At 55.0% G+C, this 27,606-nt stretch overlaps 1 protein-coding gene across 1 annotated transcript; it reads left to right on the forward strand.

Moving 5' to 3' along the window:
• Nucleotides 1–4,147: 4,147 nt before the first annotated feature.
• ITGB4 (integrin subunit beta 4) lies at nucleotides 4,148–27,506 on the forward strand (the record flags this gene model as incomplete). The annotated part of the gene is made up of 40 exons (XM_084273731.1): nucleotides 4,148–4,262; nucleotides 4,569–4,651; nucleotides 5,485–5,586; nucleotides 6,013–6,217; nucleotides 6,766–6,862; nucleotides 7,631–7,802; nucleotides 8,474–8,737; nucleotides 9,074–9,163; nucleotides 9,330–9,452; nucleotides 9,603–9,770; nucleotides 10,027–10,103; nucleotides 10,250–10,461; nucleotides 10,757–10,860; nucleotides 11,004–11,102; nucleotides 11,765–11,891; nucleotides 12,038–12,157; nucleotides 12,658–12,764; nucleotides 13,050–13,083; nucleotides 13,519–13,707; nucleotides 14,239–14,342; nucleotides 15,164–15,222; nucleotides 15,814–15,837; nucleotides 16,002–16,150; nucleotides 16,231–16,410; nucleotides 16,975–17,123; nucleotides 17,484–17,688; nucleotides 18,270–18,421; nucleotides 18,796–18,976; nucleotides 19,198–19,335; nucleotides 19,885–20,067; nucleotides 20,265–20,396; nucleotides 21,407–21,607; nucleotides 22,478–22,651; nucleotides 23,133–23,306; nucleotides 24,226–24,375; nucleotides 25,016–25,204; nucleotides 25,478–25,633; nucleotides 26,090–26,254; nucleotides 26,680–26,796; nucleotides 27,364–27,506. 40 exons carry the CDS (start codon nucleotides 4,148–4,150, stop codon nucleotides 27,504–27,506), a joined length of 5,613 nt encoding a protein of 1,870 aa, XP_084129857.1.
• Between the last annotated feature and the right edge of the window lie 100 nt (nucleotides 27,507–27,606).

The following is a 27,606-nucleotide window of genomic DNA, read 5'->3' on the forward strand; positions in this document are numbered from 1 at the left end:
GCCGGCAGTTGGCCGGGCTACAGGTGGCTCCGACTCGCTGAACCCATGGAGGGTGTTATGCAGATCGGGTGACTGTGAGGGGCAGCCAGGGCTGGGGGTGTGGGGGCTCAGGTTGGGCTTGGCTGAACTGTGGCTCTCGGGGTATTTGCGAGCCGGCAGGGCTGAAATACACGGGAAATAGATGCACAGAGGGGTGGGAGTGAGGGCACGGGGATGGGGCTTGGGTGGGGGAAAGGGGCATGAGGAGTGCCTGAGGTGGGGAAGGAGAGGAAACGTGGGGCCAAAGAGCGGAGAACATGCCGGGATCAGCACGTGGAGAGGCAGGAGGGTCCCAGAGCTGTGCTGGCATTCAGGTAGCCCCACAGGCAGGGTCCTGACCTCCCTGCCTGCTCTGCCCCTCGGGGTTCCCCCTGCCCGCAGTATGGAGCAAGGGGACGGCACTGGTGCTGTGCCAGCACAGGGTGGTGATGGCCCCTGGCCACGGCAGCTCTCTGGGGGTCCCTGGACTGCATCCTGCTTGCTTTGTCCTTTGCTGGAGGGATCTGGGGTCCACATCTGGGGTCTTGATCTCGACCTGGGAGCTGAGATCCCTCTTCTTGCTGGAAACAACTAATGGTGATGCTCACATGGAGCTGAGCAGCTGCAGCTACACATCTGGGGAGGGAAATGGATGGGGAAGACAAAATCAAACAGAGATGGGAGTGTTTAATCGATGCTTTGGTTTGTGGGTCAGGCTTTTGGCAGTTTGCTGGAGATATGTCTTGGTATCTTCCACGTTTTGGAGCACACCCCTCGGAGCTCTGTGCTGCTGTGCGTGCTGGGGAGGGAAGTGCTGGGAGAGAGCATTGAGTTGTGGCCCTGATCCGAGTGCCCACAGCCCTGCCCTGGGAGGGGAGCTGCGCCTGCTCGAGCTGCCGGGGCTGTCGCTGCGCTGCTTGGGGTGGGAGTGGAACTGGGGTCCCTGGGGGAAGCACCTTTCCTCTTTGCCTCCATCGCTGTGAGCTCTCCCCCAGGACCCCCAGCCCTGTGCTAAGGCTGGTCACAGTGACTAGCACTGCCATGCTGGAAGCACTGCAGTCCCAGCACACATGGGCAAGGAGATGTTCCCTACAGACCCCTCCCTTCTACCCAGGGAACAGCACCCTGCTCCACCACGCGTGTCCCCAGTGCACCCCTCAGCAGGATGGGGGTCTGCAGCCACACAAGGGTGATGCCCACTGCAGAGGGAGGAAAGGCTGCGCTGGGGACCTTAAACATCTCCTCTGCTTTCCCAGTTCTGTGTCCCCAGCCTGCTGGGCGTCCCCTGTGTGGCAGCTGGGGACAGGGTCCTGCCATGGGCTTGTTGCTCATTATTCCTCCTCTTAGTTTCTCTCTCATTCACCCAAGGCTGGTGTTTGGATTCAGCCTTGTCCTTCCAAGCATAGAGATGCTGGGGCTGGGCTGGAGAGTGGAGAGGGTGACAAAGTTCTGCTTCTCTTGACTTTACCCCTGCCTCGTTGTTCCAGTGGTTTCTTTGGACCATCCCATCCCCAGCTTCTCCAAGCTCAGGGGGTCCTAGGGTCTTTCTGTCACCTGTGCCAAGGTACAGGCAAAGGCTGGGGGAAAGGGAGGACACCAGGAGGAACTGTTGGAGCACAGTGGTCAGGGATGGGGTAGGGCATTTGTGTGCAGCTGGGAGCTGCTCCACTTTGTTCCCTGGTTTTGCACAACTGAACAGCTTTGCTTTTGTCATCATGAAAATCCAACCAAACCCCTGCAGCTTTCCCACAGCAAAACGGTGTTTTCCCTTCCAGAGGACTCTTCTGACATCAAGAGCTGGCCACTCATGTATTTGTGCACAAATATTACGGGCTGCATTCCTGTGGCTGGCAGCAGCAATGCTCTGTGCAACCAACACCCTGCTCAGCAGCAACTGCCAGGCTAAGTGCTCGGAGGCTGGTGGCTCACAGGGCACTAGGACGTTAATATCAACCTGGGTTTTATGGCCCTTTATCGCAGCACTTGAAAAGACATGACAGCACTGTATGTGTACAAGGCCCAGGGTGTGTCTGTCCATCCCTTGGTGACTCTTTCTTTACTTGTGTTTAAAGGAAGATGATTTGGGGTTGTGCTTTGAGGTTGCCTTGGAAGATGGGTGTGTGAGCTGAGCAATCGGGTCCCCTGTACTTAATCCGGCCTTTGCCATGATGGGGGACAGGATTTGCTGAGTGCTGGGGGGATGTTTCTGCTGCCTTTTCCCCGTGGAGGGCTCAAAGGACTTCCCTACCCTTTCATCTCACCTCTAGCTGGCATCTCCCCAGTCTCTGTAGTTCTGGTTGCTGTGGCTGGCACAACTTGCTGGGGCAGAGCAAGGAAAAAAGGGACTTTCCAGAATTCAAACCTGCTTGTCTCAGGGATGCAGCGTCTGCCAGCGAGCTGTGGCATGAGGGCTTCTGCTGAAGGAGGTTAAGAGCATATTAGGGACGAGGATAACTGGGCAGATAACATGTAACCCCTCTGAGCCAGTGCTGGGCTTGGCTAGGGGGACCTGTGAAAAGTCTGAGCTGGGGACAGTCGTGCTGCAGGGAGCTGTGCCCAGGGGCTGCCAGAGGGAAGCCATAGGCATTAGGGCCCATAGGACATTAAGAACTTTGTGGCTACCCAGCCCCTGAAGAGCAGCAGAGCTCCCCAGGGTGTCCCCCACAGAGATGCTGCCCTGGAGTTTCCGTATTTCTCATGTTTCAGGGGGTTTAATTGCCGTGTGATAAATCCCTCTGAGCAGGGCTGACAAGATAATGAGGCACCAACACCTTGTCATGTGTTACCTGTATACCCAGAGACTGTCATGGAGAACAAAGTGCAGACACCAAGGGAGACGTGTCCTGGGGCTGATGCTATGTTGGTTCAAGCCCTGTGCTGTGATGATTTCTGTGAGTGCTCAGCTTCCTGTGTTCAGTGTATTTCCATCATTTTCTGTGGATGGTGCAGGACAGAGTGTGATCCAGCGCTGTTGATAGCAGAGCAGGTCTTTCCAGGGATTTCTCTGTGTCCCAGGGCAGGCTGTTAGGAGCTGAGTCACCAAGGGACCTGTCTGTGTGCTGGATGTGCCCTGGGAACTGGGACATCTTCCCTGCACACCACAACTCTCCCCACTTTCCTTCCCTGTTTAAACTGGTTTTCATGTTCTCTTCATTTATTTTATTAAAGTGAGGGCTTCCCCACCAAGAAGCTGTAAGATGATCTACTGCACCTTATATTTCACGCCTGCATCTTCCAGCAAGGTGATGCTTTAAAGGTGGTTTTGCAGCAGATGTTTTTTGCCTTGACTCTCACTTGCCCTGCTGGGGTGCTGGAGTTGGAGTCAGAGCCACCCCCCCATGCTGCAGCCACAAAGACTCAAGCCCCAGCTGTGTCTCTTCTGTTTGCCACATCCAAATGCCAACTTCTGGATGGCACCGTGTGCACTATAAACCATGTGTGGGTGCAGGGAGAATGGTTCACTCTCTTTAGGATTTGGCCTCCAGACCCGTGCAGGGGATGCTGCTGCCCTGGACAGGACAGAGGGGAGCTGCTGTGAATTCATTCAGTTGCTCCTAGTCTGGCATTTCCCGAGGCCTCACCCTCTTTTTATTGTTGGTTCGACCATCCTGGAAACTCTTAGTGTGGTAGGAAATTGCTGCAGGGAGGGGTCTGTTTGGCTTTTGGGGAGAGATGTGGACAGTTGCTTTGTTTTCCTCCTTTTTTTTTTTCCCTTAACCTGCCAGGAAAAGCAAGGTCTTGACCTGGTCTGTGCCCACACGTGCTGGTGGCTCTGGGCTCTGGCCAGCAGCAGCCAGGGCTCGGGCTGCCTGCACCAACGCACTGCCCTGGGGAGCTTGTGAAGCCAGGCAGCTGGGGTGCAGGGACGTGGGGTGCAGGGGTGCTGTGCCATGGCAGCTGCCCTGCCCCAGCATTGCTGGGGACTTTGAGCCTTTTGCACATGCTGGAGCGGAGGACGAGCTGCTCTTGATTTGGTGCCCTGCCCTGCTGAGGTCAGAGACTGTTCCCAGGCGGCAGCTTCCCCATGGCAGGCGGGGCTGTCCCACCCCGTCAGGGCTGGGCAGGGGACCTGCCAGAGCCACCTGATCATCTCCAGGACCTTCTTGTCCTGGCCTCCTGGCTCTCTGCGATGCAGCAATCCGTGTGTTTCAGGAGGAAGAGGATGGATATCCTGCCACGGGTGTGTGCCCAGCTGCTCCTCCTGTCCCTGCTCTGTGCCACCAGCCTCGGTCAAAGGAGCAAAAGTGAGTGCAGCCCTTGTATGTCTGTCTGCAGCTGCCCCATGGGGACTGTACCCATCCCTCCTGGGCTCTGCTGTCACTGGTCCTCATACTGATAAGTCCCTCAGAGACCTATCCTGTGCTTTACTCCTGTTTCCCAAATCCCCAGCAGCTGGGGCCTCTCTGCCCACTGCTATTTCATAGCTGGTTTCTATTAACTGCCCGGGCAAAACCTCCACTGACTCCTTGAGAACAGGACCAGCCTTTCTCCTACCCTGCCACGGCTCACCCACTCCTCTCCACTCCTCACACCTTGCTCTTTCCCAGCAGCTAACCGCTGTGTGCTGTCCCGGGCAAAGAGCTGCACCGAGTGCATCCGAGTGGACAAGGACTGTTCCTTCTGCACTGATGAGGTGAGACCTTGCAGGGGAGCCTGGGGCTCTGCTTCCCACCCAGCACTCGGAGGGATCCCACTACCCCCAGGGGAGGGACCTGAGAGCAGCTTCTGGATCCGGCTTCTCTCTGCAAAGAGCTGGTCTGGATGGGAAGCACTGAAACATGGGACTCATCCGGGGAGTCTGGGGCAGACCTGTATGTATGCAGGAATAAAGGGGTTTATCAGAAAGTGCCAGCGTGCTGGACCTGGTACAGGGTGTGTGAGGGATGGAGGGAGAGTCTTATTCCTTTTTATTTATCTTTTATAAATAAATAAAGGGTGAGAGTCAGGAGGATGAAGCCAGGCTCTGCTCAGGGATGGGAGTGATAGGACAAGGGGCCACGGGTGCAAGCTGGAGCAAAGGAAGTTCTGTGGGAATATAAGGTGGAACCTTTTCACTGTGAGGGTGATGGAGCCCTGGGACAGGCTGCCCAGGGGGGGGTAGAGTCTCCTTCTCTGGAGACATTCAAACCCCACCTGGATGTGTTCCTGTGGGATTTAGTCTGGGTGATCCTGCTCTGGCAGGGGGGTTGGACTAGATGATCTTTTGAGGTCCCTTCCAACTCCTAACGCTCTGTCATTCTGTGACCCCAGACAACCCAGTAACTTACTGTGGTCACATTTCCCTGCTCCTGTGGGCCGCTGGCGTTCCTGTGTGACACCCATCCCCGTGGCTCTGCCCGGGTTCCTGCTCTCAAATGCTCACCAGGGCTCTCAGCAGAGGACCCCACTCCAGACAAGTGCCTTCCCCCTGGCATGGAGGATTTGCTGCTTTCTCTGGTGATAACGTTGTTCTTGCCCCCTCGGCAGAGCTTTGAAGAGGCTCGTTGCAACTTGCGGGAGAACTTGCTGCGGTACGGCTGTGGGGAGGCCAGCATCGTGTACACCAGGGGCATGATGCAGACCCAGCAGGTGGGTGCTGGGGACACAGCCCTTGCTGGGTTTTTCCTGAGGGGTCCCACCATGTCCTTCATGTCCTTCAACCTCCTCTAGAGTCTTTAGCAGGGAAAAACAGAGACTCCAGCCCGCAGTTTATGTAGGGTCTACTCAAAAGCGGTGCTCCCGCTTCTCTTGGCTAGCTGAGGAACCTGTTGGCAGCCAGCCCTGCTTGCTTAGGGCTGGGGTGTATTTTCAGGGTAAACAGATGTAAGCAAAATGCCAAGGGCTGGAGGAGGCGCCCAGCTGGGCACACAGGGGAGGCTGACTCGGTCCCTGCTGTGCGTGAGGACAGGGAGCATGATCCTCGCTGCCCTCCCATTTCCCTGCTTCATGCCTCCTCCCCGGTGTGTCTGCCCAGGAAACAGAGTCCATCCCCTTCCTTTCACTCTTCCTTCACAGAATTTCAGTATCAACACGTTCCTGCAGAGGACCCAGGTGTCCCCCCAGGGCATGTTCATGCAGCTGCGAGCTGGAGAGGAGATGAGCTTCAACATGGATGTCTTCCAGCCCTTGGAGAGCCCTGTGGATCTCTACATCCTCATGGACTTCTCCTACTCTATGTCTGATGATCTGGCTAACCTCAAAAACATGGGCCAACACCTAGGTGAGACCAGAGCTCGGGAGCAGAGTGGAGCCAGCTCCTGTGCTGATGAAGGCAGGCGCTGGCTCCTGCCCCTGGCTGTGAGTTCTCTGCCAGCACCACAGAAGCAGATGTGACTGGCAAAGGGCTGAAAGGTGTCTGGTTTAATCAGGGTTTCTTATTCTCACTGCTTGTGCAGCTTTGTTGGGGGATGTCTCCCCTGGCCCTGCAGGGATTGTTTCCTGTGCTCTCTCCTCTCAGCTCAGCGTGGGGGCTGGTGCTCTGCAGAGCTGATCTGTGCAGTGGCTTTGGCACTGTAAACCTAAAGGTGTGGTGTGTGCTGCTACAGAAGCTCTCACCTTGGAAAGGGGCTGCCAAAGGTGATGCAGGTTTCTACCTCAAAAAAGACAAGCCCCAAGCACAAAGAACTTAAAAGCTGACAGTTTGGGAGTCTTATCTGAGAGCTGACCAGCAGAGAAATGCCCAGGAAAGGATTTCTTTCCCTGGATGAGTGACCTCAAGACACGTCTTTATTCACATGTTTCCTTCTCCCCCTCTTCCTCTCCTCCCAGCGGAGTTCCTGCAAGCCCTGACCTCCAATTACACCATCGGATTTGGCAAGTTTGTGGACAAAGTCTCATCCCCTCAGACAGACATGAGACCTGAGAAGTGAGTGAGGCCAGTGGGACCCTGGAATGGGAGCAGAGGGTGTGGGCAGGTGCCTTCTGTTTCTCCGTGACTTTCCTGATCTTCACTGTCTGTGGTGCAAGTCTCCACCCATCTCCCTCCCCTCATTGCCAATGTCTCCCATGCCAATGCCAGCAGTGTCCTCTCCTCTTTCAGATCTGCCCTGCTCTGCCACAACATGTCTTGTCTTCTCCTCCCTCTCTGCCCTCATCCCTTCTACCTCTCCATGCTGACAGCTTGCCAGCTTCATGTCTTCCCTTGAGGGAAGGCTTCCCCAGCCCCCAGGGGCTCTCCCCATGCTTCCTCCCCTTGCATGCAGGCACCTTCAGCCTTGAGAAAAGAAGGCTGAGAGGGGATCTTATTAATGTTTATAAATATCTCAAGTGTGGGACGTGGGGAAATGGGCAGCCCCTTTTCAGTGGTCTGTAGGGACAGAACAAGGGACAATGGCCTCAAGTTGGAGCTTAGGAAGTTCTCCACAATCTATGGAAGAACTTTTTCACAGTGAGGGTGACAGAGCCCTGGGACAGGCTGCCCAGGGGTGTTGTGGAGTCTCCATCTCTGAAGATATTCCAGCCCTGTCTGGATGCTGACCTGTGTGACCTGTCCTAGGGAGCTGCTTTGGCAGGGGGGTTGGACCCAATGATCTCTTGAGGTCCCTTCCAACCCTTACAGTTCTGTGTTTCTGTGATTCTGTGATCCTTTTGGTCCTGAGCCTTGGAAAAACCCTGCTCCCCTCTTCTCTCCTAGGCTGCGTGAACCCTGGAACAACGCCGACTCCCCCTTCTCCTTCAAGAACGTCATCCGCCTGACCAGCAACATCAACGACTTCAGCCGGGAGCTGGAGAAAGAGCGTATCTCTGGCAACCTGGATGCCCCTGAGGGCGGCTTTGATGCCATCCTGCAGACAGCTGTGTGCAAGGTGACAGTGGCCAGGGATGCAGGGATGTGTCTGGTTTAATGAATGGATCTTGACACTGGATGATGAGAGAACCAGCAGCACGCTGGCCAGCTGATGAGACAGCCAGGGAGCTTGGGTTGTATGTCAGCTAATGGTGGTTGTTTTCCTCCCAGCTGCATGTTCCTGGTGCAGAGTTGTCTTACATCCCAAATTTTTCCAACATCTTAGACCGCCTCTGTGTGTGTGTCTCTCTGGTGTTTGATTCCCAGCTCAGGAGCCACTTGCTGGGCACCCTGTGTGTGCTCTTTGCTCTGTCCCCCTTTGTGCCTGTGGTGGTGGAACTCTGCTCCCTGGAAAACAGCCTGCTTGGGCTTGGCCATTTGGCTGAGGGATGTGCTCAGCTCCAAACATGTCCAGAAAAAGTGTGGGCTTGCCCCCTGGACATACATGTGCCTGGCACCAAGCTGCTGAGACATCCTAGGCATTGGGGTGCGGATGGATGAAGCAGAAGCCTGCTGGCTTGGATCCCCAGGGCCATGTAGCTGGCAGTGTTTACTGCCTAGTAGACGTGGTGCCTTACCCCTTGGGTTTTCCAGCTCCTGCCAGTGCTGGCCTGCCAGTGGCTGCTAGTGTGGTGCAGTGGCTTGGAGGGCACAGAGATAAAAGTTCCTTCTCCCCCACCCTGGCTGTAGGATAAGATCGGCTGGAGGAAGGACAGCACTCACTTGCTCGTGTTCTCCACTGAATCTGCCTTTCACTATGAAGCTGATGGTACCAACGTCCTGGCAGGGATCCTGGCAAGGAACGATGAGCAGTGTCACCTAGACACCAGTGGCACCTACGTGTATGACACCAAGCAGGACTATCCTTCAGTTCCCACCTTGGTGCGCCTGTTGGGCCAACACAACATTATTCCCATCTTTGCTGTCACAAACCACTCCTACAGTTACTACAAGGTAAGCAGACCATGGTGGTGGTTTCCTCCAGGACCATTGTTCCCCTGCCTGCAGCTTTGAGGAGAAAGTGTTCTTCCAACTCTTGTCCCCAGGTGCTAAACCAACACCTTGATACTTTGGGAGTGTGGCACAGTGTGTTGGGGGTGCTCTGGGTCATGGGAAGTCTCAGGGTGCATTATGGGATGGAGCAGTGGGGACACATTGCTAGAGAGTAATTTTAGGTTGGAAGGGATCTTTTGAGGGCTCTGGTCCAAGCCCTGCTCAAAGAAGAGCCGACTTCAGTGCTAGAGGAGGTTTCTCAAGGCCTTGTCTCAGGGGACTCCCATGTCTCTGCAGAAGCTGCAGGAATATTTCCCCATCTCTGAGATTGGGGTGCTCCAGGAGGACTCTTCCAACATCGTGGAGCTGCTTCGCACAGCCTTTGAGGTAATGATGCTCTCTGGGGCTTTGCTTTTTCTCCCAGAGAAGGCAGAGGGTGGGCATCTCCTGCCCAGCAGAGCAGGCAGGAGGCATCTCCTCTGGGGCAGGCCACAGGGTAGTCACAGGTATACTGCTGAAAAAATCAGTGTTATAATGATCTTCTGCCACCCAGCAAATCCGCTCCAAGATGGATATCCGGGCAGATTTTGTCCCCAAAGCCCTGAAGACAGAGTTCACCTCCTCGATGTATAAAAAGACAGAATCTGGCTCCTTCCACATCACCCGTGGGGAAGTGGTAAGTCCTTGGATGGCCCTGGAGGGAAGATGTGTGTGAGTGGCTGAGCGCTCTGCTGCATCCTTCCTTCCTTCTTCACCTGGGGTTGGTCTGGCCAAGCTGTGGTTCGGCAGAGCAGCCTCACCCCTGTGGTGTGTCCCTTTCTCCCAGGGCAAGTTCAACATGCACGTGAAGGCACTTGAGTACGTTGGTGGGCAGCATGTCTGCAGCCTCCCTGAGAAAGACCGGCAGGGAATTATCCACGTGAAACCCACTTCCCTGAGCGACAGCCTCCAGGTCACAGCCTCTGTCATCTGTGACATGTGTCCCTGTGAACAGGTACATGGGGCTGTGTGTTGTTCAGGGAGATCTCCTCCTCCTGGCCAGCCTGGGTTGGGAATGTGTTGGCTGGTGTGTACGGGTCCCACTCAACCCCGTGATCATCACAGCTTGTGCCAAGCAGGGCGTGTTTTCCCATGGCAGAGCTCAGTCCTATGGGCCAAACTTTGCCCCTAAATCTTCTTTTCTGATTCCTGGAACAGTCTCGGGGGCAGGTGAGCCCATTTGGCAATGCTTCCCCTTTCTTCTCTTACAGCAACAAGAGTTTAACTCCCCCAAGTGCAGCTTTCACGGGGACTTTGCCTGCGGACAGTGCATCTGCCACCCAGGCTGGTAAGGACTTGGACCAGCTCTGTACTCCTCTGAGTGGTCTGGGGACCCACAGAGACAGACACACTCATACCCAGGGCATCCTGCCCAGGACCCTGCTGTCCTGTGTTCTGCTCCTGCCTCTCTCAGCACTGTCTCCTCCCCTCCAGGCGTGGGGACATGTGTGACTGCTCCCCAGCGTCATCCCCCAACAACAACGCCTGCATCCGCCCCGGGGATGTGGAGCCGTGCTCGGGCCGGGGGGAGTGCCTGTGCGGGAAGTGCCAGTGCTACTCCGAGGACCTGACCCAGCGCTTCAACGGGGAGTTCTGCGAGTACGATGTGCTGCAGTGCCCACGCACCTCCGGCTTCCTCTGCAACGGTGAGAGCAGCCCCGCCACCCCCAGCATCCCCCAGCCGTGGGGTGTACTGTGCCCTGCTCCAGCCTGGTGGTGCAGGCAAGGGTGTCCCAGGGCTGGTGGCACTGGTGTTGGGGAGGGGGGTTGAGTAAGTGGCAAGGGGCTGTGGGGTCTTTGCGCTCGCAGATGCGCAAGGAGGATGTTGCAGAGTCTGTTTGCAGCCCCCCTGGCACCCCAAGGAAAGCAGGGGAGGTGCAGACAGGGCTGGGGGAGCAGCACAGGGCTGGGCCCTGGGTGATTCCTCCTCTTGCATCTCAGATCGTGGTCGATGCTCCAAGGGCGCCTGCGTGTGCGAGAGCGGCTGGGAGGGTCCCGGCTGCGAGTGCCCCACGAGCACCGACACCTGCACTGACAGCAGAGGGGTAGGTCCCGACCCGGCCAGGCAGGGATGCAGCAGGTTGCCCCAGTGCCCAAGGGGCTGCTGGAGCTGGCACCTCGCTGACTCCCAGTTCGCTGCGTGTCTGGGATTGTTCTTGGATGCCGACTGTCACCTCCTCTTCCCCAGGGCATTTGCAACAACCATGGGAGGTGTGAATGTGGCAGATGCATCTGTGACAAGGCTTCTCTGTACACCAGCTCCACCTGCGAAATCAGCTACTCCCTGGTGAGGCTCAGCCTAGGGTCCTCTGGGCCTCTCTTTCCCACGTAGGACCTGCAAGGAAAGAAAGCAAAGCAGAGGTGAAGGTACACCTCAGGGAGCAAAATCCTGAGCAGGGGTTAGTCTTGCTTGTCCTGCCTTCAGTGGCCAGGAAAGGTCTGGTATGGGAGGTGCTTTGCAGCCACAGGCTTTCTTTGCCCTCCAGCTCACCAGCAGCAACTGTTGAACATCCATCTGTGTTTATCTGCACCCTGGTGAAGGGCAGAGGTTTGAGGCTTGGCTCCTGACTTGTTCAGATTTGCCTCAAGACAGAGAAGAACATTTCATGGTCCAGTGCCTCAGTTTCCCCATTGACAAACACAAGCTGATCCCAACAAGGCAGTGGAGAAAGCTGATTTGGAAAGGTCACCTAAAAGCCCTGGAGATCTGGTCACTGCCCAGATGCAGGCTGTTGGTATAAGAGGTTTTGGAGCTGGCTGTGCTGTGCTGGTTTTTATAAACCCTTTGTTAGCTGCTTGTTCCCTGTGATTCCACTCTTTGGCCTTGCCCTGGTGCTGGGGTGGGGACGCAGCGTTGCCTCTCCAGCTCTGACTTTCAGAGGCAATGTCCTTCCTCGCTTCCCATGGGCTGTCTCCTGACCATCCCACCCCACCTTGCCCCCTGCCCAGGGCTTCCAGGCTGTATGTGAGAACATCCAGGACTGTGTTCGCTGCCAGGCCTGGGGAACGGGCAACATGAAGGGCAACTGCAGCACATGTCACCTGCAGATCCAGATGGTGGAAGAGCTGAAGAAAGGTACTGGGAGAAGCAGAGTTGGGTGCAGACACGTGTGGTGTGTCTCCTGTGGGTCCTGTTGCATGTGTGTGTGTGTGTGTATGTGGGGCTCCTCCACAAGATTTTGCTGGTCCTGATGACTTTGCAACCATCCCTCCTCTCTGCAGAAGAGGCCAGTGAGCACTGCTCATTCCAGGACGAGGACGATGACTGCACATACCACTACAGCCTGGAGGGAGACCCCTCCATCCTCCCCAACACCACTGTCCATGTGCAGAAGAAAAAAGGTGAGCAGGGACCAAGCAGGAGAGGATGCCCAGCCTGGGCTCTGGATCAGCAGTGACGGTGCCTCTGGTCCCCATTTTGCCCCTTTGCTGTGTCCCTGGGCAGGGTCAGCTGCCGTGGTACCTCCCTGCCCACCTCCCTGTGCGATGGGGTGGGTGACACTGCCTGTCACCTGAACTGCAAGGAGTGCAGTGTAGCACCCTTGGAGACCACCCCCTTTAGCCATCAGAGCCTTTTCAATGCCACCACAGGCAGGGCTTGGTGCAAGGTGCCAAGAGTAGCTTGGGATGGCTGGGTGTGAGCAGAGAGAGATGGGATAGCTCTCCCAGAACAGCACTTTTTGTTGTGAGCACCAAGAGAGACGTTCCCAAGCTTAAGTGGGCTGCCTCTTCCCTCAAAGGGCTGTGGTCCAGCCTTCCCCCTCTGTCTCTGCCTTCCCCCCAGTCCCTGCACGCCCCAAGCAGGGGGCTGATGCCTGGGAGTGACGTTGCTGTTGTTGCAGAGTGCCCCCCTGGGACCTTCCTCTGGCTCATCCCACTGCTCATCTTCCTTATCCTGCTCCTGGGGCTGCTCCTGCTGCTCTGCTGGAAGTTCTGCGCCTGCTGTAAGGTAAGTGCCTCAGCCAGCTGCCCCAGCCTGGGGAGAGGACCAGATAAAAGCCAAAAACATGGCAAATCCCCAGAATCCACCCAGCCTCCAGCGTGGCCAGATGGGGCTGGGTCCCTTGTGTTGCTGTTGCCAACACATGTTGCTGGGAGACTTTTTTATCTGGCTGAAATCAGCTTCAGAGCCCACTCCAGCCATCCCTGCAGATGTGAATCCTCCCAACTGGAGACGCTGGGGGTTCTGCCTTTGGTCACAAAGTGATTGTGCCTTTGGCCATTTATTTTCTAGGCTTGCCTGGCCCTGCTTCCCTGCTGCGCACGAGGTACCAGCCCTTGGAAACGGGGGGAGAGGGATCTGTGGGGTTCACTGGCTTCCTGGGTGGGGGAGCATACTGGGATAAGTGTCCCTCCTCCTCCTCTCTGAGCTGGGGAGGTGGATCAGGAGAAAAAAGTCCTAGCTGAGGGCCTGAGTCAAGGAGCCCTTGAGCTGCTGCTCCACTGTTCCTCCCTGCCCCACGCTCTGGTAAGCCCAACTGGGAGTCCCACTGCTGGCCCTCCTCAGATCCTTGCAATGCCTAACTGGCATGATGTGCTCTACCTACTCATGAACACCCCTTTCCCTCTCCACTCCTGACATCCCAACACCCTTTTCCTGGTGGAAGCCCTAAGGATTTCCCAGAACAAAGTCCCCAGTGTTTGGAAGTTGATGGCTGGTGTCCCAGCCTGCCCAGACTCTGACCCTGCCCCTGGCTCTGCAGGTCGCACCGTTGGCTTCAAGGAGGATCACTACATGCTCCGCCACAGCCTCATGTCTTCTGACCACCTGGACACCCCCATGATCCGCAGTGGATCCCTTAAGGGTCGAGACACAGTCCGCTGGAAGATCAACAACAATGTTCACAAGCAGGGCCACACCTCCCTCGCTGCTGCCAACCTCAAAGACCTCAGTGAGTGCCCCATCCCAGGCAGGGTGTAGAGGAGATGCAGAGGGAGCCATAAAGAACATAAAGACCCTTGGTGGTGACCCCCCTCTTCAACAGCCATGGCGTTACCTCCAAGCCCAATTGCAAAGGGAATGGGGGCTGTTCCTTTATCTGCTTCCATCCTGGGGGAAGCTGAGCAGCCTGTTCCTGTGTCCAGCCTGGCAGCAGGACAGCTGGTAGCCTTGGAGACCCCTTGACAGCCTGGCTGCATGCTGGTCGTTCCCTGCATGAGCTTGAGTCTCATTAGCTCAGTGACCCAGCCATAACATTGATTCCTCATCAGTCCAGAGCCACCACTGGGCACCGTTCCTTTTGCTGGATCTGGCAGAGACCTTCCCAGTCAGGCCTCTAGTCCCCAGAGGGTTTTCTCTGCTGGTGGGCGATACAGGATCTGGATACCAGGCATCGTGCATGTTCCCCGTGGCTCCAGCTCTGGCCTGGGTTATTTCTCTGGCCAAGAAAGGGGGAGTTTGACTTGGGAATTTCTCTTTCCAGTTCCCTACGGGCTGTCCCTGAGGCTGACCCGGCTTTTCACACAGAACCTGCTGAAGTCGGACCACCGGGAGTCTGAGCAGCTGCGCAAGGAAGTGGAGGAGAACGTACGAGTCTGGGCATGAGGGGCACTTGGGGAGGGACCAGGGGACAGCCAGGCTGAGGGGGTGTCTGTGCTGCTGTGAATCCAGTCAGCTCTTGAAAGGAAGAAGTGATTGCTGCTGCTTTTATGAAGAGAGGCTGGAGAAAAGAAGGCTGTGGGGGGACCTCATTGCAGCCTTCCAGCCCCTGAAGGGAGCAGAGAAACAGGAGGGGAATCGACTTTTAAGAAGGCAGACAATGGCAGGACAAGGGGGATGGATTAAATCTAAAGGAGGGAAGGTTTAGATTAGATATTAGGGGGGAGTTCTTTGCAGAGAGAGTGGTGAGGGGCTGGAACAGGCTGCCCAGAGAGGGAGTGGGTGCCTCATCCCTGGGAGTGTTTCAGACCAGGTTGGATGGAGCCCTGGGCAACCTTGTGTAGCTCCAGGTCTGGAGGTTGGTGGCCCTGCCTGTGGCAGGGGGTTGGAACTGTCTGATCCTTGGGGTCCATTCCAACCCAGACCAGTCTATGATTCCATGATTCTCCCTCTTTCTAACGGAAAGCACAGGTTTTAAGGCCATGCTTGTGAGATTCAGCAAAGCATCACATCAATGAGATTTGAAGTTTGCTTGGGGGCCCATGTTCTGAAGCTCCTGTTTGGTTTCAGTTCACAGTCTCTTGCCATGTAATGGGGAGAAGATGTGGTGGTGTCTGCCTGGGGTGGCAGGGCAAGGGGGGAGGACCCAGGGATGGCCAGAGGGTTCTTGTGTTTGCTGGCAGCAGCGTCTGCTCTCTGAACACATTCAGCCAGGGATCTGTTCTGAACGTCCCTCTTGCTTCTTGCAGCTGAATGAGGTTTTCAAGCACATCCCCGGCTGCCACAAGCTCCAACAGACCAAGTTCAGGTGAGTCACTGGGGAGAGACCTCCTTTGGGGCAGGGTTGCCCCAGGGCACTGCTGATGAGACCAGAGGGCTGGGGTGTGAAATCTGGGATGCTGGGAGGGACCATGGTCTGTGAGCCATCCCTGGCACCAGCCCCGTGCAGGGCTTCACCCACCTTGTTTTTGCAAATCATCTCACCTGCATCTGGCTTTGTACCTGAGACTCCTCCAGACAGGGACAAATCCTAGTTGCACTGGGAAAAATTCCTATCAAATGCAAAAGTTCCAGCCCAGTGCAAAGTTAGAGAGCCTGGTGCAGGATGGAGAGCTCTGGGGATGCTGGTGCTGGGCAGGGAGTGTTATCCCTTCCCCGTGGCTCTGACCAGATATCATCTGCCCCATGGGCATGTTCCTCATCACATTGGGAAATCCAGGACTGGAGGGAGCAGCCAGGCAGGAGGAAACATGTGATGGGACCGCAGGTTCTGCAGGAGGGGTTGGCACCCACAGGGCAGCTGCAGCAGCTCAGACCTGCACAGGGCTGTGATTCACACAGAACTTTGTCTCCTCAAATGCATTAGTCACTCTGATTTGGGGTTTTTTTCTCCCTCCAGGTTACAGCCCAATTCTGGGAAAAGGTAAGAGGAACCTGCAGCTCTCTCTGGTGCTGCTTCTCCCCCTTTGTACACACACGTGTGGGGTGACTAGTGCCCCATGCACTCACTAGGCCTTTCAGCTACTATGTGAGATGAGCAAGCCTGGCCTCAGCTCTTAGCTGGCTTTCTCTTCCCCCTGGTCACAGGCAGGACTACGCCATTGTGGACACAGTGCTCACTGCCCCTCGCTCAGCCAAGACAGAGATCATCAAAGTGGTGGAAAAGCACGTTTCCCATGAGGCCTTCAATGACCTGAAGGTTTTACCTGGTTATTACACTGTGACCTCAGACCAAGGTAGGGAGCAGAGCCTGGCGCTGCCTCCTGGCTGGGCAGGGCGGGTGTTTCCCACGTCTCACCATTGCCCCTTCCTCCAGATGCTCATGGGATGGTGGAGTTCCAAGAGGCTGTGGAGCTGGTGGATGTCCGTGTCCCACTTTTCATCAGGGATGATGATGATGATGAGAAGCAGCTGCAGGTGGAAGCCATTGATGTCCCCACTGGTATCGCAGAGATCGGACGCAAGCTTGTCAACATCACCATCATCAAAGAACAAGGTGAAGGGCTTTGACTGTGGCACAAGATAAAGGATGCTTGAGTGTCCCATGTCCAGGTGGGCTCGTGTGGTTTCTGAGGAAGGTGCAGCCTGTGTGTCTGAGCTCTCCCAGGTCACAGACCAGAGACCTGCTTGGTGACTCTTAAATCTAACCTCGAGCTTCTTTTGTAGCATCCAAAGAAGGGTCTTCATGGCTGGTGACAGGCTCAAACATTTGACCATCACAAGTTCAGATGCTACTAATTCCATGGCAGATCTAGGGTTGACCACATGCATCTGCTGCTCCAGTTCACAGGTTGCTGGAGTACAGTAAAACCTCCTTGCTGTTATTCTGTGCTCAGGGCAGGTGAATGTCCCCAGCCATTTGCCTCTCCTTTCCCCCTGCTTGTTTTGAGCAGGAAGCATGAGTCAGGGGTGGTAAAGACTCCAGCCCAAGCAGTAATACTTTATGCACAGTTTACAGCCGTGGGTGATAGGAACTGTGTTCAGGGAGGACACCTGCATGTTTGTAATGTGATTCTTCATGAGTTTCATCTACACATTCCTTCTCTCCTGCCGCTTCCAGCCAGCAGCCTCATCACCTTCGTGCAGCCAGCCTATTCCCACAGCCGCTTTGATAAAATGGCCAAAATCCCTGTTCTCCGGGAGATCATCGACGACGGGAAGTCCCAAGTCACCTACAGGACCCGGGATCTCACTGCCAAGGATGGCAGGGTAAGGGTGATGCTCCTGGTCTTGTCAGGCAGGAACGAGCGGGCACAGAGGGCTGGGCAGGAACTGGCCCTGGGGCTGCAGGGCAGCAGATGATCAGGCTCAAAGGGAACGTGGCTGGAAGAGGGGAGACCTGAGGCCTCAGGTCAGCACGAGGACAGAGGTTTCTCCTCCAGCCTTTGCTCCTTGTGCCTCAAGGACCTGAGAGGCTGCCTGTGCATGAGGCAGAGGGTACCACCTGCCCTTTGAGCTGTGGGTACTGGGTGGCAAGTGGGGATTGACTGGGGGATGAGGGGAAGCTGTCTGTGAGCCTTCTCATGGGTGCTGCGGGCTATAATCACGTGCCTTTTCCTTCTCCTCCAGGACTACGTCCTCACAGAAGGTGACCTGGTCTTCCAGCCTGGAGAGACACGAAAGGAGGTGCAGGTCCCCTTGCTGGAGCTGACTGAAATAGATACCCTCCTCAACAACCACCAGCTCAAGCAGTTTGCCATCGACCTCCTCCATCCCAAGTACGGCGCCAAGATTGGCCGATACCCTCAGGCCACAGTGACCATCGCTGACCCAGGTAGGGGCTGGCAGACAGGCAGTGGGGAATGGCAGCAGGGGGCGTGGGACCCCCACATCTGAGCAGCCCACTCCGAGGTGTTGTACAGAGCTCCAGCCCTGCTTCTCGCCCAGAAAGTAGTGATGGTTTTCCAGCTCTGACTGGTAGATTTGGGTCTCCCTCTAGAGGTATTAGTGGGTAAAGACAGGGAGTGGGAGGAAGATGGATAATCTACCTCGCAAAAGGAAATAGAGTGGATTCATCATCCCTTTTCCTTAGGGAACTGAATAAAAAGTTGTAAAAATAAGGGAGAGGCAGGACCTGCCATGAGTTGTGCTTAGTGGTTCCCGTGAGAAGCAGAGGAGGTACTGGACCTGGGGGAGTCTGAGCCTGACTCTCATGCCAGCTTGCCGTGTGGCTTTGGGAGATGTCATTACCAAGTGCCTCAGTTTCCCTCACCTACAATGGGAATTTACCCCTCAGAAATGCTCTGAGAGGCTCACTCAAGATAGCAGGACAGCACTGGGGAGAGGCGTGCTTCCTTCTTTTCCTTCCATATGGGGGACTAGCACTGATGTGACTCTCCTTCCTTGCATCTGCAGAGGTGGTGGATGGTGTCCCTGGCCTGAGCCAGGTCTCCCAGTCCCCCAAAGGCCGCCTGAGTGCACCGCTCAATCCCAGTGCCCATGCTCTCAGCTCCAGGGAAATACGCTTCACTTGGTTTCCTCCACCGGGAAAACCTCTGGGGTACAAGGTAAGGGGTTGAGTGGATCCTGGGGAAGGGTGTGGGCCCCATCCTGAAGGTGTTTCACACCACAGTCATTTGTGCTGAAGAGATGGGAAGACGATGTCCAAAGGAGGGAGCACATTCATCCCCTCTGGCTCCCTCCATCCTTTGCTAGGTGGGGCTATTGCTGGGTAGATGTGGAATTTGCAGGAAGGATTCCTGGTGGGTTCATCTCCCTTTCCATCACTTACCATGAAATGCCCAGGCCGTCCTGGTCTCCCATTTCTGAGGAATGGCACAACACCCTGTCTTTCCCAGAGCAGCTCCTATAAGAGATGAGGAATGTCCCACCCATTATGGTGAGAACGTGGAGGAATCATGGCTTGCCTTTGCTTTGCCAGGTGAAATACTGGATCCAAGGGGACCCCGAGTCAGAAGCCCACCTCATCGATGTCAAAGCGCCATCAGCAGAGCTGCGTAACCTCTACCCCTTCTGCGACTACGAGATGCAAGTCTCTGCCTACAACGCAATGGGTGAAGGGGCCTACTCTGACATCACCTACTGCCGCACGCTGGAGGACTGTAAGTGACCCTGCACTTTGCTTTCCACCATGTGGGAGCAGGCTGGTGCCTGTACACAGAGCATGGGGGTCAGGGCTCCAGCCCTGAGCTTCTGATGGTCTTGGGGACCGGCACTGAGAGGCTCCCACTGCAACCCAGGGATGGTCCAGGGAGCTCTGGGTGTCTGCATGTGCTGGCTCCCAACTTGCTGTAACCTGGACCCTTTGCTCTTGCCCTTTCAGTTCCCAGTGAACCCGGACGCTTGGCTTTCAATGTTGTGTCTTCCACTGTGACACAGCTGAGCTGGGCTGAGCCTGCAGAAACCAACGGGGAGATCACAGCTTATGAAGTCAGCTATGGACCCGTCAATGAGGACAATGGTAAGAGCCCATCTTCCGACCAGAGCAGTCCAGCCAGGATGAGGGGCACGACTATACTTTTCCCAGGCTGAGGCATACCCAAGGAGCAGCAGGACCAGAACACCTCATGCATGTTTCTTGTGAAAACTGGGACCTGGAGGGGTCACTTCTTGATGGAAAGAGAACAGAAAAATCACAACTCGGGATTTAATCCTGCAGAGCACGGGGTGCTCTCAGGTCCTGTTCTCATCCATAGCGTTTTGTCTTTGTTTTCATCTTAAAAACTTAGTTCATAGGTCTGGACCTAGGGCTAGAGTGCCAGCGTGTCCCTCTTTGGTGACACACCAGCAATGGGAGACTGCTGTAGGCTGCTGTCAGTGTTCAGCTGGGAAATTTCCCCAGGATGATGTCATGCCTGTTGTGAGCTGCCCAAATAGCTGCTGCACCTTGTCCCAGAGCTAGGCCATGTCCTGATGCCAAACCTCAACTACATCCTGAGCAAGGGCGGGGTGCTGTGGGATCCTGTGTGTTTTGTGGCCTCATGGGTGATAGGCATTCCTGTATTTGCAGTACCCATTGGTCCAATGAAGAAGGTGCTGGTTGAAGACCCAAAGAAGCGCATGGTGCTGATAGAAAACCTGCGGGAGTCCCAGCCCTATTGCTACATGGTGAAGGCCAGAAATGGTGCTGGCTGGGGACCTGAGAGAGAAGCCACCATCAACCTTGCTACTCAGCCCAAGCGTCCGATGTCCAGTGAGTTGCTGCCCTGCCTGGGTGGGGAATAGGGTGGGCAGGAGCAGTGCTGGGGAGTGCTCCCCATCCCCCAGCTGCTTCTCTACATCCAGTTTGCTCTGCTGCAACAGTCACCCTGGTTGAAGGGCAGCCTGCACGTGGGCAGCCTGTGTGGTTTTGACCTGCTTGTCTAATGGCACTTTCCACCTCTCCTCTAGTCCCCATCATCCCTGATGTCCCCATCATTGATGCAGAGGGAGGTGAGGACTATGACAGCTACCTGATGTACAGCACAGATGTGCTTCGCTCTCCAACTGGCAGCAAGCATCCCAGCATCTCTGATGATTCAGGTACATTGCTCCAAGTTTTGCAAATGTCATTTTTAACATCATTTTCCTTAACAACAGCTTTCAGCAATGAGCTTCACTTCTCCTTTCCTCCTCATGGAGATGGGGAGGTGCAAGTCACGGACATGGGGGAGATCAACCTTACCAAAGCACGGTAGCTGCATCCGTGGGAACCCTTGACTAGTCACAGCATAAATAAGACCACAACCTCCTTGTCTTAGCCATGAGGCAAAGAGAAATATCAGCGTGGAGTGGGAGAGGAGCTGGTCATGGCCCTCCCTGCTCATTTTCCCTTCCTGTTGCCATTTGGCTGGACCACGAGTTACTGTCAGCAAACAAGCACTGGCAAGGCACAGACCTCTGAGTCCCTTGGATACTCAGGGTCTTGGCTAAGCCAACAGGAGGGAACTCATCAAGTGCTGGGAAGGCACTGGTCTCTCTTCCTCCATCACTTCACTCTCTGAATGAGGCTGGCTCCCTTGTCTTGTACAGGGACACTGAGGGGAAGATGGGCCATAAGTGAAATGATGAGCCTTGTCAGTAGGAGCTGGAGGATCTTCCCTGGGGGGAGTCTCCAGGCCCTCAAAGCAAGGAGCAAGTCCCTGGTCTTTTCAGAGAGCAAGGTAATGGGAACACCAAGAGGCCGGCCATCCCAAGCACACATCAAGGAGTGAGGAAACCTCTCCTGAGCAGAGGACAATTGTCACAGACTCTTCATGACAGGGACAGGCATATAGTGGGACTTTGACTCTCGCCTTTTGTCATGATGGACACAGGGCTGGAACACAGCCCTGGGGTTGAGGAACCCCATGCACGTCACAGTCCCATCATCCTCCATCTACCAGCCACACGATGGTTACAGCACCTGAACTCATCAGCCAGCACTTGGCAAGAGGGGCTGTGAATGGGTGTCGTTCCCACCGGCACCTGCCCCTTCCCCTCCCCAGCGAGCAGCACGAAGGTGATGGGTAGCCCACTCTGTGCCAACACCAGTGCTTGCCTTGTCCCAAAAGGCTCCAGGTGGAAATATGTGCAGCTGCTGGGAGAAGACTTGGATCTTCGCCGCATCACCTGGAGGCTCCCACCTGAAACCATTCCCCGCCTCTCTGGCAGCAGCCGCTTCTCCTCGGACACCGAGGGTCTCCTCCACGAGGAGGACAGCGACGTGGCTACTGGAAGCTTGAAGAGGAGTGGGACACCCCGGCCCCAAGCAGGTGAAGGGTGTCTTCATTACGGCACTGAGTGTCCTGTCTCGTCCTGCTCTGAGCCGAGGGGCCGGCGGCTGGGCCATTGTGTGTCCCTTTCCTCCCCTTGTGTGCCCATCCTCATGTTGGCGTGATGTTCTGTTCACGTACTGTAGTCTGCTTCAAAACCTTGTCCTGGTGTGCCTCCTCACAAGAGTGTCAAGGTAATCCCCATCTCAGCATGGACTTGTGAGACCGCTGGCAAGTTGCTTCTACAAAAGACTGTACCTCCGAGGCAGGAGCAAACTCAGATGATACCTGCAGCTCCTCACCTTAATTAAGTGCCCTGAGCATCCTTGGCACACCTGCTGGACTGTTAACAAGAAATCACTCTCTCGTGGGTAGCTGATCTCTCCTGGCATGCTGGGAAGAGATGAGGGTTTGTCAAGGACCAGAACCATGGAGCAGAGTTTGGTCTCCAGTTCCAGCTGAGATGGGATCTGGAGTGAGATTAGGACAAACCATCTCCGTAAAGGGCAGGTTTTCTCCTTCTACCTCCTTTTGCTAAGGAGAGATGTGAGAGAATATAGCAAGAACCACAAGGCAGTGCCCCACCAGTGCCGAGGTCTGGAGTTACCTTGGGCACCGTGGTGGTGTCTGGTGCTGGGTGTAGGGCAAAGTCTATGTTTACCTGTTTGTTTCTGCATCACGTTGGGTGGTTGTGGCTTATTCTAGATGTAGCATTCCAGAACAGCCTTTCAGAGTGGCTGAAGCTGGGATGCAGCCATGATGCCCCCTTCCATGATGGGAGGCAACCATGAGGCCTCCTTCCTCCCCATGGAAAATGCAGCAGCAGCCCTGTCCACAGGCACAGTCCTCACAGTGTGCTGTCTTTCACAGAGCACTTGCTGAATGGCCGGGCAGAATTCTCCTTCCCTGGCAGCTGCAGCGGCACGTTGACCAGGACAACAAACACCAGCTACCACCAGCTGAGCTCTCACATGCAGCAGGAGCACAGGGTGATGGGGAGCTCCTCACTGACAAGGGACTACTCCACGATGATGATGGGGCATGGTGAGTACTGTGGTGATAGGATCTGTCCTTCTCTTCCACCCTCATGAGTGTCTTCAGATCCATGCCCTGCAAGTCCTGTTGGGGTGAGGAGTGTTCACAGCTAAGGGGCCTATAAACCAGAGGTCTAGAAGGTCATATCCTCACTGCTGAGGTATAGGTGCTTTGTTAAAACCACTCTGTTCCCAAACCAGTTTGGAAAGAGTTCCCATCCTTCCCATGCAGAGTGCTTGGGAAAAGGATCTGTGTCCTTATCCTCACCCCATGAAGCACTCTGGGAAGAGCATGTGTATCTTCTTACTCTAGCAGCATGGTTGTCTTTCAGCTCCATACGTGTACATCAGCTGGTGCAGGCTGAAGGTTGTTAAAAGGTTCCTCAAATCCAAGCCTTAAAATGTCATCTCTGCAGGAGCCAGTACCTGGGCTGGACCCACTCTGAAGTCTCCAATGGTGTTTTTCTCTTTCTCTTGCATCACTTCTGTAGATTACCAAGGGAGACTCCTCCCTCCCATCCATGAAGATGCTGGGAGGACAATCCCACGGCCCCGGGATGTGGGTTTCAGGCGCAGGGTAAAGGTGAAGGGTTACTACCCCAGCACTGGCTTTCGGGACTCTATAATCATGACCGATGGGTCCGCGGGAATTTGCAAGTTCATAGGTACAGCCTTGTCCAGCGTCTCCTCCCAGCCACACATCCCATAACAGCCATGCCACTGGCTGTCCTTGAGCTGTTGCCATCCACTACTTGCCCCAAACCATCTCTCCATGGCTTGCTGTGTGCTGCACTGATCTTCCTGACCTGGCCTGTGCCTCCATCACACCACCTTTCCATTTGCAGGTGACTTCAGCTGTGTTTCAACCCACCTGGGCTGGTTAACACCACCACTGCCTCCATGGTCTAACGAGCTGATCAACTCATTGTCACAGTCTTCTTTGTTCCTAACCAACTTCTTGGTTTTAGTCCTACCCCACAGGCCTTTGGAGGACTCTTGGGAAGAACGTGTGCTCCATACAAGATGTCCCTCTGCAAGCTCCTTGGCCAAAGTCTGTATCAATTAGGAGCTTCAGTCCCTGAGTGTCACCTGTGAGGCTGCTGTGCTCACCATAAGCTTTAGTCCCAATTGGCCTGAGCTGGGGGAAGAGCCAGAGCACCCAGCTGCACCCATCCCCTTAAACATTGGGCTGTTTTAGCTGTAGACTAGGGCCAGTCTTAACTGAGCTACATCTGAAGATGTCTGTGAAGCTTCTGGCAGACTGGACAGGGTGCTTTGGGGTGAGCAAGGAGGGCCACACACAGCATCCAGGTGCCTGGTCTGATCTCTCTACCAGGACATGAAGGTCACTGTGACTTGTTGCACCCAGGGTTGACATCCCATGGCTGTGGGATGTCACTGTAGGTGTGCAGAGCCAGCTAGTCAGCCCTCATGAGGGGCCAGCTTGCAGAGATGACATCTTGACACGTTCTCCCCAGACTGTTAGGACCATCCTACGCTTGTGTGTGCTACTCCCTCCCTTCTCCCAGCCCCTTTAGCCCTCAGCCCCCAGATTTCCTCCCTGATGTTCCCTTTTTGTCTCAGACTCCAGGCTGCCGCTGGGCATCCCTGACACCCCCACGCGCCTGGTGTTCTCTGCGCTGGGACCCACCTCCCTGAAGGTGAGCTGGCAGGAGCCACACTGTGAGAAGGAGGTGCAGGGCTACAGCGTGCAGTACCAGCTCCTCAATGGAGGTCAGTGAACAGGCGGTCAGTGCCCATGAGGCAGTTGGTGGTGGGAATTTCTGGTGGTGGGGAGTCTGGCCTGGGTCTTCTCCTGGGCATCTGGCTCTGGGTGATGTGCTTGAGCAGGAGGGGTTGGACCAGATGACCTCCAGAGGTCCCTTCCAACCTTAAGTATATTCTGGGGTGGGTCCAACTCTGCTTTTTGTACAGCCTTGAGAAAATGTCTTTCCCTACTTCTGCTGGGAGGATGATTCCTGGGGTTGCTTGTGGAGTCATCCCTCCTCCAAAAAACCTTGGACTCATTGTCCACCAGCCCCAGTATCTTAGTTGAAGGTTTTTACATCACATTGGACTTGGAGGAGAGATTGGAATGAAAATCTCTAGTTTGTACACGAAACATGGGGCACTACTACTGAAAATATCATTCTCTCTGGCTGAAAATCCTTGTATTTTCAAGAAGCTGTTGCTTGTCCCAAGCCTTTTTTTTGAACAGCATCTCATCCTGCTCTACCAGTAGTTAGTGGCAAGGTGTGATGGAGGGGCCCCAGCTGGCTTTGCAAGGCAGTTCATTTGAGATAGAGTTTAGGCAAAAGCTGTGGCTTTGTGCCTGCAACGTGGATCTGACATCCCACTTCTCTGTGCATCCCAGGAGAAGTGCACCGACTCAACATCCCCAACCCCAGACAGAACTCGGTGGTGGTAGAGGACCTGCTGCCCAACCACTCCTACATCTTCAAGGTGAAGGCGCAGAGTGAGGAAGGCTGGGGGCCCGAGCGGGAAGGAGTCATCACCATAGAGTCACAGGTGGACCCGCAGAGCCCGCTCAGCCCCGTACCAGGTGAGGTGGATGAGGGACATAGAGAAGATAATACTGATGTATCTGCTGCATTGACAGTGCTGGCCTTGTTGTTTTCTCTCCCCTTACCACATCCTGAGCTCTACTTTCCTTCCTTTCATTTAGAAATAGGCCCTTCTTCCCCATCTCACCTTCCACTTGCTGTTTAGAGAGCAGAGACTTCCCAGTTCATCTCATAAATCCTGTGTGCAGACCCACCTCAGGCTCCTCCTCACCACCTCCCATGACACTGGCCTCTTGCTCGTGCCTTTGCAGGTTCACCCTTCACACTGAGCACACCCAGTGCTCCTGGACCACTGGTTTTCACTGCCCTCAGCTCTGACTCCCTGCAGCTCAGCTGGGAGAGACCCCGCAAGCCCAATGGAACCATTGGGGGCTACATGGTCACCTGTGAGATGCTGCATGGAGGAGGTATGGTATCAGGCTGTGGAAGCCCAGTTCCCTGTGTAGAGCACAAGATAACCTCCAGCAAAGGCAGCAACTTGCTGCATTTTTGCTGGGACCAGCAACAAAGTTGTCTGCTTACCTTGGTGCAGGTAAAGTGGGGACATGAGGCTGATCTTAGGCCTGGGAGCTGCTGGACCCTGATGCTTGGTGTCTTTGCACAGTCTGGTGTAAAAAACATGGTGGGAAGTGGAAGGACCTGTAGCTTATTACAGCCCAAAGCTGGTGCACCTTGTTTGAGGATCACCACTGCACTAAAATAGAGTTGTCCCAATCCTGAGCTGAACTGGGTGCAATCACACAGTCTGTGGGTGGCATAAAGCTCAGGGAAAGCCAGGGCAGCAGCCAGAGTTGGAGGGGAGTGTGTTTGGAGGGCCCATCACTCCTGTCTGTCTTCACCGCCGGTGTGTCTGTGTGGATTAGGGGAGCCCAGGAATATCTATGTTGAAGGAGATAATCCAGAAACTACCCTGACTGTGCCACACCTGAGTGAGAATGTCCCATACAAGTTCAAAGTGCAAGCCAAGACCAGCCAAGGCTTTGGACCAGAAAGAGAAGGCATCATCACCATTGAATCCCAGGATGGAGGTACGGTACCGTGTTTTGGGGAGGTGCAAAGACAAGAAACCTCTCAGAGCAGGGAACATGGCTCTTGGAGTCCCCTTCCAGCTCTGGTGGTGACATGGAGACATCGTCATTCCATGAAGACAATATTGTGTCTTGTGACTGCTGTCCCAGTGCTGATGCACTGAATTAGGAAATATTTTAAGAACCTGCCAGTGTTTCATTGATTAGGAAGCTTCTCTCTTCTGCTTGGTTGCACACACACCTGGAGGCAGCTTCTGACACTGCACAGGTGTAACATCTTCCCAGCCCTATCAGTTCCCTCTAAACCTGGCTCTGATGTCAGCTAGAGAAACTTCCTGAGCTGTTCGGTGTTCACTGTGCAGGTTTGAGGGGTTGGAAGCTCCTTGTCATGTCCAGGCTGACTCAACCCTTTTCCTTCTCCCCAGGCACTTTCTCCCAGTTTGGAGGACAGCAGTACATGAGAGAGGAAGTGTACAACTTCCCCACCGAGTACACCACCAAAACCAGCATCAGCCATTCCTCTCTGGATCCCCACTTCACAGGTAGGGGCTTTGGAAAGCTTGGGAAGCAAAGGATAACTCGGCTTGTCCAAAGGTCTGAGGGTGCTTTTACCTCAAGTGTTAAAGACAGGGCGGGAGGGTCCATCTGGTGGGACTGATGAAGAGGACCAGACCCATTCCCACACCGTGTCCCTGCCCTGCCCCAGAGGCAGCTGCAGTCACAGAGGGAACACTGGGTTTTCAAAGACCCCCAGGACTATCACTAGGGACCAAATTCTAGCCCTTCCTGCAAGGTTAGGTCTTCAGAGCAGGAGAAAAACCAGAGAAGTGTGATGATGATCTTTAATTCCCTCAGCTTAGTTGTGCCCCGTTGTCCCACTTGAGCACATGGAGTGATGGGTTCATGCTGCACTATGGAGAGTTGGGGAGTTGTTGAGAGATCCAGCTTATTGACTCACACAGCAAAGCAGTGAATCATTTGATCAGGAGAGGTTTCCCATCAGTAACAAGGAGAAACCTCTGTCAGGAGTCACCACGTAGAGCAGATCCCATTTCCCATGACCCCATACTTAGCACGGTGCCCTGACCACTGAGCTCTTCTTGTTGCAGATGGCATGCTTGTGACAACCCAGAGAGTGGAGAGTGCCAGCAGCACCCTCACCAAGCAGGTCACCAAAGAGTTTGTGAGCCGGACCGTGATGTCCAGTGGGACCATCACCAAACAGACGGAGAGGCAGTTCTACGAGGCCTGAGCCAGAGCAGACTGCCTGCCAGCAGGACATTCCTGCTCAGACAGAAGGACTCTGTGGAACGATCCAAGGGTACTTCATCCAGAAGCTGCCGTGGTGGCTC

Source organism: Gallinula chloropus, assembly GCF_964237585.1.
Source record: "Gallinula chloropus genome assembly, chromosome: 20".
NCBI lineage: Eukaryota > Metazoa > Chordata > Aves > Gruiformes > Rallidae > Gallinula > Gallinula chloropus.